The following is a 9,821-nucleotide window of genomic DNA, read 5'->3' as shown; positions in this document are numbered from 1 at the left end:
AATTTCTAGCAGGACTGCAAAAAGCCATGAGAGGTTTATTACCACATGCATTTTCAATTTTTAACAAGCTAGCATTATAAAAAAATAAAGCACAKGGTAATTGGACTCAGAATACGCTAACAGATTGCTGAGTCAGTTGGGGAATGTTAGCAAACAGGATGCCTTCACTGGATTTCTGCCGGGATCTGTTCAAGACCTGATACTATTCAACATTTGCATCAATAAGGTAGATGGAAATACACAAAAGAAGATTACTGGCAATAATATCTGTGGTTGGCATAAACTGAGAGCATGGTAAACAAGAATAAGGCAGTCAGAAAGAGAGAGAGAGCTGTCTCACCCAATTTTAGGAAAAAAAAAGAAAAGAAAAAGGAGGAACATACACTTCTCATAAGCAGCTAGTAGGATTCAAGTAGAAGAGTCTGTTTTTTCTTTAATATGTATTGTTAAAGAAATATGATTTTTACCCTTTTTATTTTCCAGAAACAACACATTTTAAATTCAGAGCTTTTATAATGACAATATCCATCCTGCTCCCCAAACATCCACTCAAATATAAAACTTTATTGCAAGATGAGTATGCAACAGAGACTACTGATGGAACAGTTTACTTTTCCCCCATTTCTTACTCTACACTTGCTAGAACAAAAACTCTTTCAACATAGTACTAACTTTAACAATCCTCTTTACTTCTGGCAAATACATGCAAGAACGACTATGTGACCACTTTATCAGTGGTCAGGAACAGCTACTACACAACTATCAAAATTTTTTCCTTCATTTATTTCTCAGAACTGCATTTTTTCCCACAATACTCTCCTCTTCTACTTAACTAGAGTGGAGGTGATGAGTTAATCCCTTTGGAAGGAAGAATCTAATTAACATCTGAATAGATGTTAATTAACATTAGGTATTTAAACATTAATTAGACTATAATAATTTAATAYCCAGGCTAATGTGATATTTGATTCTATAAATGTGTATTTCTGCTACAGAGAGAAGTTTTCACTCTGTATTATGTAGTGTGTCAGAGAAGTCAACCACAATGGTCCCTGCTGGCCTTAAAATTCTATGAATCCAGTGGGAAAATCACTTTTATTCCAGACAAAATACAAAATGRAATTCTTTTATAACAGAATTAAACCTGAAAAGGAATATGAGCTAGTTACTTCCATTTTTTTCTATTTTCTTTTCATCTTCCTAATGAAAGTCACTTTTAACTGGAGTTCTCTAATTATTCACAGAAATGTTGAAGCCACTGAAGCACTAAAAATAGTATATTAAAATTATATTGAGCATGTGGAAATGAAATTGAGATAAAGATGAAGATAGGGTTTGAAAACCAACATCAGCTAAATTGTGCAAGCTATAAAATCAGCCTAAAACRAGCTTATTTCTTCTCCAATTTTCAGCTGAACTCACAGGTTTAATGTCAACATACTCAGAGTATATACGTGATGTTTCATTGCCTCCAAAATTTCTTTATTAAAAAGGGCCTAAAGATGATGCTATTATTCATAAAGTAGGATTCTAAACTCAAAAAAAAAATCAAAGCAATACTTCTTTTCTAGTGGATGTAACAGTTGAACAAATCCTCTAAAAACTGCAGACAATTAAATACATTTAGAAATGTAAGGAACATTCTTACACATATCGGGGGGAAGAGACTAATATCTATATAGGTGTATATATGTGTGTGTGTGTGTATATACATATATATGTATATACATATATGTATATATATATGTATATACATATGTGTATATATACATATATATGTATATATATACACACACACATATATACACATACATGTATGTATATATATACATACATGTATATATATACATATATATATACATATACACACATATATACATACAGCATTTAGACTTCCCTTATGAAGGCATACTCGCATAGGAGAATGCACACCTGCAACACACACCGACACAGTAGATATATCTCACACTCACACAAACCATAGCAGACAAATTAGAATCTAGTCTACAAAATCTTTAGTTTTGGTCAAAACAGTCAACAAATTACTATTTCATATATTCTGTACTGCAAAAACAGAAGTGAGAGAGTAGTGATCCTATTGTACATAGGGGAGTTAGTGATCCGTCTAACAGTTGACCTGACCAGCACAGATCGGTGCTGTGATATGCTATCCAGTACTGCACTGCACACGTAACTTGGACTTCAGGCCCATGCTATCCATTGCACAAATCTTTGACTTGGACAAACTTAGCTGGCTAATCGTAATGGAAGAGCCTGTAGGCAGCTTCCACTTGGGCTAGAGATTTTGCCAACTGCCTGTCCTTGTCTTTATGTTAAAGTAAAGCTGCATTTTCTCACGTAAACATCATTTTCCTTGCCAGTAGAAAAGATGAATAGAACTGTTTACTTCTAAGAAAATCTGCTAAAAACTATAAAGACCATGTCAGCAAACCATTCCAGATGAATCTATGCTGTACCCATGCCCTGATTGGAGGTCCACCAGATGCTGTACAAATTGGAATTCCCAACATCTGAATGGACTTAAGATTATCTATCCTCTTCTTCCTTCCACTGTTAGCTCCAATAAATTGTATTTTCATCAATACCTTACAGAATCTGACTGCCTTTAATAAGATCACAACAGTGCATTATAGAGAGCATACAAGTGGTTGCTTGTCTAACTTATAACTTTGTCCAGAAGGTCAATCCTGCATGAGAAAATCCAAGTGAAGTAAAAAACAAACATCTCTACTTCATGTGGAGCCATATACCAGAAAATTAACCTTGCATATTGATCCAGACTTTCCAACAAAAAATGTCATCAACTGCAAGTTTAGCAAAGAATATATTTATTTTCCTAGAATATACTTCTGCTTCACAAATTTAAATATATATATTAATCACAATTATCTATATGAATCATTTAAGTTGCTAGGAAGGTAGATTCAAGATTGAAGGACAGTATGGTAGTACTTAAATATAGCCTACAGATCCACAAATCTTGTTAAGCCTTTATTTCCAGACAGCAGAAGAAGCTCAAAATAATTTCATTATTATTTTTGCTTAAGGATACTGCATTTCCAAAGATTTCACAAGACCTTTACATACTACAGTGTGTAAGAGTCTGACAAGAGAGGAAAAAAATGGAGTTTTGTGGGACTTGTATTTAACAGACAGACTGTTCTTCCTCAGTCTTTCTACCTCAAAATCTAAATCATGAACAGTCTAGTTAATTTTTCAGAGCCAAATCTTGCTTCCCTTGTTCAGAGCGTTCCGTCACCACAATGGCGTTAAAGTAATACAAAAAGAATGTCCATACTGTTTTTCTTCTTAGCAGGAAAAAGTATCTTTTTATTAGCAACAAAAAGAATGTTGCAGTAATCTCTTCCTTTTCACAAGCAGTTAACTGAACCTAGACGATTTATCTCAAAATGTCAAAAATCAGTCCTGAAGTTTTTCAGTGAACTGTTAGGAGTTCTCACAGAGGTCTCCATGTTTGTCTTGTATAAACAAACAACATACAGGAAGAATCTGACATGCATAAGCTCTGCAATGAGTAAAAGGTACAGGACAGCTGTACAATATTTATTACAAAGCATCATGAATCCATCTCAAGTTATCTGCAAGTTCAAATATGTACATAGGCAAATACTGTTAATTTCTCTGGACATTTTTGTCTATTCATCTATACAAATCTATGTGTATATATTCTCATACGAATATATGAGTCATGGGAAACTACTGTGGCCTCATTTCTATGTAAAGTTGTATTTACTTACTAAGGAATACTGTTTTCAAGAGAGTCTCCTCATACATTTAACACATTCATTCACTTATCTGTTGGTCTTGAATTCTGCCTTTTCCTTTCTCTAGAACTTGACCCTACTGCTGCTGCTGCTGATCTCCTTTCTCCTTTTAAAAGGACTATTTAGTTTATTAATTTGCAGTGTCGTAAAGTTACCTTCTAATGTTCTACAGAAATTATATGTTCCATTCCACCACGTGCTCCAGCACACAGCTGTATCATGCACTTTGAATACAGCATATCTACTGCTATCAGCCAGCTGACACTTGTCATTGACTCAAAAGCTCTGTTTCAAGGTGAGCCATATTCACAGAAGTAAGTGGATTCCAACCGACTAATGTATCACAGACTTTTCAAGAAAGAGCAAAGCATATACACAGATATTCTCAAATGAACGGCTAATTTTTATTGCCATAGTTACACTGTAGATATTCATGGCACCATAGATTTTGATAATGCATTTAGTGCAAGCTTTCAAGCAGGTAAACTTTATTCAGCCAGAAGGTAAACTGATTTTCAAATTAGTAATAACCATTTGTTTAAGTTTTTCCAAGGAAAGAAAATATTAAGATACSCAAACTTCTCTACCTTTTGGATTCTTAGAAAAAAAATCTTATGCATTATTGTTATCACTTTGTGTACTTCGACACTTAATTAAAAAAAATAGTTCTGCAAATCTGCCTTCTTGAGAGATTACTGAAAAGCAAATTAAGAAAGAAGTAGTAAAAAAAAGCAGAAGAAATAGGGCAGGTTAGGAAAGAGGAAGCAAAAGTCTTGGCAGAAATAAAGGATCAGCAGAAAGATAGAAGAACAGTAAGATATGTASCAGCCATTAGCCAATAAAAAGGTATACATGACATTGAGCACTTTTATATAGCATGAGAAGTATTTCAGGGTGAAGTGGGAGCTCTTGACAGTTTTAGAGCCTTCTGTTGGCACATGCATGTTTGACATGTGTTGGATGACTTCACAGCAGTGCAGCCCCACTCACTGGGTCCAATTGTTTTATCCTAATGGGCAAAGGTTCCTTCTCAGTTTCCTTTGCAAGGATCTCGTTCATATGTCCAAAAACACTCTCTCAACCAAAACAATAAGCAGGGACAATCAAAGGTCTTATTTCAAAACAGCACTACTGCTTTGATTCAAAGCATCACATATATGCTCCCTTAATTACTGTAGCTTTTCTTGACTTGCAGACCTTTGACCTGCTTCAAGAAGCACTCCTGCTTGTGAGAATCTAGTAAGTAGTTTGCTACTGCTCAAAGTTTACACTGTCAAAGGACAGCACCTCTTCTGATTAGCACCTAATATAGGATGCAGCAAGCCACAGTCAGCTGTGTGATGTTTGATGCAATGGCATTCCAATAATTTTGGAGGCATCCCCACCTTACTTCAACTGTCCAAGTTTCTCCAGCATTCCCAGGATTCAGAAATACATTTCTGCAAATTTTAGCACAATTCTCACCAGCTACTCGTGAACAGCAGYGTATGAGTTCATAACAGCGGGTCATGTCTCAACCAATGCCAAACTAACTGGATGTGCAAACACCAATGAATTTTCCTGATACGACTTGTTCTTGAAAACACTAACAATCCATTTCTGTTCCAGTATAGTCACATTTGCTTGTATGCCCTGACAGCAGGAAGATGGAGCAAGTTCAACCAAAATATCTATTTCCTGCACCTGTGATGTTCTGTAAAACAGTATGTTTTCACTATGTCATGCTGATTCTCCTGTTCCAGAAGCACTAGGTACAGATGGTTTTTTTAAAAACAATTGCTGTATTCAGAATGTTATCAAAGCCTGCTTTATAGGCTTTTTCATGCTCTCAGTAGCCAATACATTCACAATAATTTTGGAATTCTTGTATCCTCTCCTGTGAGTCACCACAGAACTTCCCCTAACGGATCACATGTTTCTAATTACCACTACAGATAGACAGACATGATCAGTACACAGTGAGGGTACAGCTAAAACAACTTCCACCTTTAAGACCATTAAAAAGATTCAACAATTGCTAGGCAGGCTTCACTGAATAATGCTGAAGAATCTGGAAAATGAGATAGGATAATACCAGGATGAGTGCAAGCAACCAAGTCTCAGCATGCTTAAGAGCTAACAGTGTGAGTGCTTTTAAATAAAATATGTCTTTCACTATCATAGCTGAATACTGGATTCACTCTTTGAAGAATAAAGATGGTTCAAGCAATACTGTAGCTTATGCCCAGTCATCAGAAAATGAACAATAAATTCTGAAAAAAAAACATGTCAGGCACCATGACTGCTTTTTGAGCACCAAAGTTAGGATGCAGCAGTCAACTCCTGCTGGACTAGTCTCCTCCTCTCAACTCCACCGAGTTTCATTCCACATGTGGCAGAGAACAGGCAGGGCTTAGCTCTGAGTCCTGGCTTCAGGTGCCTTGTGTGGGTTAAGGAAAGAAAAGATCAGTCTTCTCTGAACTCTGACTCCAACCATATTGTCCTGACTACTTCCAGCACAGATCCAGTAAGAATGTGTCATCTCCAGACAGATATGACATATTCTGTGTCCAGAATGTGATACAGAACATCCACTGCCAGACGCACACAGGATCTACAGTCAAATGGCCGGTGGCTGAAGCCTCCACAGCACAGGAACACTCACTCCACTGTCTATCATTTTTCAATCTGTTGTTTTTGACTTCTCTGCTCCATTGATTGTCACCAGTCACAGAAGAAATAGCTGAGTTTGAAGGATACCCAAAGTAAGTTTTCTTTAAGAATTAATGTAATAGAGGGAGGAGTGAAAATACCGAAAAAATACACACAAYTTAAATATATGGAGACCGTATCTATGGTGGGAAGTATGGACAGACAGAAACAGGATCATCAGAATTTGGTATCCTTTTACAGTAACCACTACGCTTTCAGGAACACATCCTCAGTGAATAGTAGGACATGCCTGTACTGTAGTCTTCCCCTCATGCAGGCTTAGAGCCACAGTCYCCTCTCTCCCAAGACTGACATTGATGAAGACCTGGCCTGGTCTTCAGGCCTGGAAGGTGTTAATCTACARCCCAGAACCCTGGAACAGATACTGCTCAGACACTTCTGCCTTGATACAGATCAAAGAGGAAGCTTTATCACCCAGTGTACTAAGCTTCTGCTCTCCTTCGCAGTTCCTCAGACAGGAGGGCAGCTACAAACCAGCCTAGCTGCACTCACCAACTCCTCCACATGCTAGCTTGGCTGCTAATGCAGCCATTAGAAGCAGCTCACAAGCTAGATTTGGATAAGGAGCCAGAAGTAGAAGAGGCCAGGTGTTTCATACTAGGTTAAAATACCTTTATTTTGAAATTACCTGAAAACAAAACAAAAAGTAAAAAACAGCAGTGCCCTAATTCCATACTGCACTTAACACAAAAATGTCAAAGTCAATAGTAAACATTTACCTCATACACAATTGTAGTGTTCCCATGAAGGAGCGGCCCATAGCAAATGTAGGAATGACCAACAACCCAGCCTAAATCAGAAGCTGCCCACCACACCTAAAACCAAATAAAAACATGAGAATAGTGGGGTTTTTTAAAAAAAAAGAAGATCCAAAAAGTTTAATGAAATTTAAACAGAATTACCTCACCAGGTTTGAGTCCATATACAGCTGACATGGTCCAGTTCAGCATAACTGCATAGCCACCTGTTGGTCTGACAACACCCTAAAAGAGAAAATTCAAATATTTGAGACCTTTTAAAGGAAGCAAAAATACTCCTTCTTCAAGGAAGTTTTGAATTTTTAGCAGTAATARACTTAAAGTTGTATAATTCCAACACTTCTCATTTAAAATAAGGATCCATTCTTGCAAGAACATGATTGTGCTAATGCTCCCACTGAAGAAATAACTTTGTAAAGAAAAGAAAAAAWACAAAAACAAACCCTAGATGGCAATAGTTTTCAGAAGATAGCTAACAAACACTAGAATTTTCTCATTAAAATTGAACATACAAATATAAAGTCAATATATGCTGACAAAAATAAGATAACAAGGATTTACCTTACTGAAACTTAGGCCACCTAAATGTCAGGCTTTTGTTTCAAACTCACTGCCTTCTCTCTCTGTATTATCACCTGTGGAAGTAGCCAAYGCCTCAAATAACCAGGATAAAGTACGCCCTGGAAGCACCTCCCTCTTTCTGTGCCGACTCTAAAATGTCAGACCACTGGCTTAGACCAGATTTCTGTTTTTGAAAAGTTTAACATTTAGTCTGAAGTATACATATGAAAGCAAACTGAAGCACATCACAATCTTATTCTAAAAGAGGGATTTGAAAATTAAAACAGGAGAGTATCACACTAATCAATATATTTTCATCAACAGCATCTTGTAGCCTGGCAAGCCAAAAACTGGCTCTGGAACACAATTAATGATAAAATTTGGAAATTATTTTGTAATGTTTGTATGTGCAGTATATACTTCATCACCTTCTGGAACACTGTTTCTCGAAGAAGGAACACGGTACATCATGTCCTGAACTGAAAGTCAGGTGAGATTCATCTGACTAAACAATTGTCTACAGTGCAGACAGCTATAAAACAGACATCTGTGTCTGAGCTAGCCACACTATGCTCTCTGTRTGTCATAAAATGGAGCCCACCACAACAGAGAATCATTAATCAACACTTCATGAATTTCAGAAAGCAGACTGCCTTTATTAGTCTCAGTTTCTAAGCAAACTTAGTCTCCATGGTGGGACTAACAAAAGATTTTGCTATGAAGGTATCGTAATTCAGGAAAATTYAAGAATTTTACTTGTATGACCAAGTTTCTCCTTTCAAAAAATTAATTTTATTCATTAAGTTACTCAAAATAACTCAGTGCTAGTTGACAATCTCTCACTTTACAGGGTAAACCTTAATTCAAAGTGTCCATAATTTTCTCTGGAAAGCCAGAGCGAAGTTTCTGGTAACTTTTATCTCCAAGACACTGCATTTTGAAAGTCACAGGGAGGAAAATGTCTGTTGTACCAAAGGACCTTCTGTTGAACTTAGTGACAGAGATTACAATTAAGTACTTCAAGATACTCACATTGCTTGGAAGTGCCTATCTAACTATCTTCAAGGCAAAAGTAAAAYATTTTCTCAGTAAATTTTACGTTTTATTCTTTTCCTTTATATCCCCATAGTTTCTGAATCTTAGAGGCTGCACCATTAGTAATCTTATAGTAGTAGTCAAAGCACTATCTAGTGATGTGACATTGCCCCTGAATCTGTGATGGTGAGATCATCACTAGAAAATTATATTTGCATTTGTCTTTGGAACTTTAAAAAAAAAAAAGTTAAAAGAACTAAGCAAATATTCAGAGCAAATACTTGGCAGAAGAGATAGACTGATACAGAGATCAATATATAGTGGGTATAGCTTTTCATTTTGCTGTGGAAAATTWAAAAATAAGCAAAATAAAACAGTCCAAGGAATCTGGAATCCAGTAAACTACTCTTCTCACTCCCATCAAGCAATATCTTCTTTAAATATTCATGTCTTAAAACATTCATTTTTCTGGCTTCTAGGAACTTGTCTCAAATTCATGTGTACCAGCATAGAAAGAGACTTTCTAGAAGGTACAAGTGAACTAGATTTAGTTCTCACTTTGAAATGTTGAGTGAATTTTCAATCATGCTTTCTCTACACGTYCAATCAATCCCTGAAAAGAAAGTCTCTTTATTCTGTGTTGAGGAGATAAGGCAAAAATCGGAACATATGATTATATTGAGTTTTTAATACTGCAAGTTACTGAAGAAATATTCTTGTTTTTTGTTCAGAGAACCATAATGAAGCTCAAAGATTTGGTACTGCTTTGGCAATGCATGATAATGTATTGATCTAAGCATAAGATAGTCATAGAGCAAAATGAAAAGACATTTCATATTTTCATTTCAAAAGACCAGATAAGATGTAAAGTTTTCATTGCTTTCTTACATATTTTGACATCTTTCCTTATTTCCTGGTAAGACGCAAAGCAGAGACCAATGAACACAAG

At 36.1% G+C, this 9,821-nt stretch overlaps 1 protein-coding gene across 1 annotated transcript in view; it reads right to left on the bottom strand.

Annotated features, from left to right (window-relative positions):
• The window catches only part of ACSS3 (acyl-CoA synthetase short chain family member 3), a 111,401-nt gene that overhangs the window by 45,134 nt on the left and 56,446 nt on the right, over window positions 1-9,821 (bottom strand). The window contains exons 7-8 of the mRNA XM_085307639.1: window positions 7,421-7,501; window positions 7,238-7,333 (exon numbers count right to left, since the gene is read on the bottom strand). Of these exons, the coding sequence (XP_085163765.1) occupies window positions 7,238-7,333; window positions 7,421-7,501 (177 nt within the window). The remainder of the gene's footprint in view (window positions 1-7,237; window positions 7,334-7,420; window positions 7,502-9,821) is intronic.

Source organism: Rhea americana, unplaced genomic scaffold (genome assembly GCF_003343005.1).
Source record: "Rhea americana isolate MKP2758 unplaced genomic scaffold, rheAme1 scaffold_260, whole genome shotgun sequence".
Taxonomy (NCBI): domain Eukaryota; kingdom Metazoa; phylum Chordata; class Aves; order Rheiformes; family Rheidae; genus Rhea; species Rhea americana.
The sequence above is the reverse complement of the archived record's forward strand: the minus strand, read 5'-3'. Positions and strand labels throughout refer to the sequence as shown.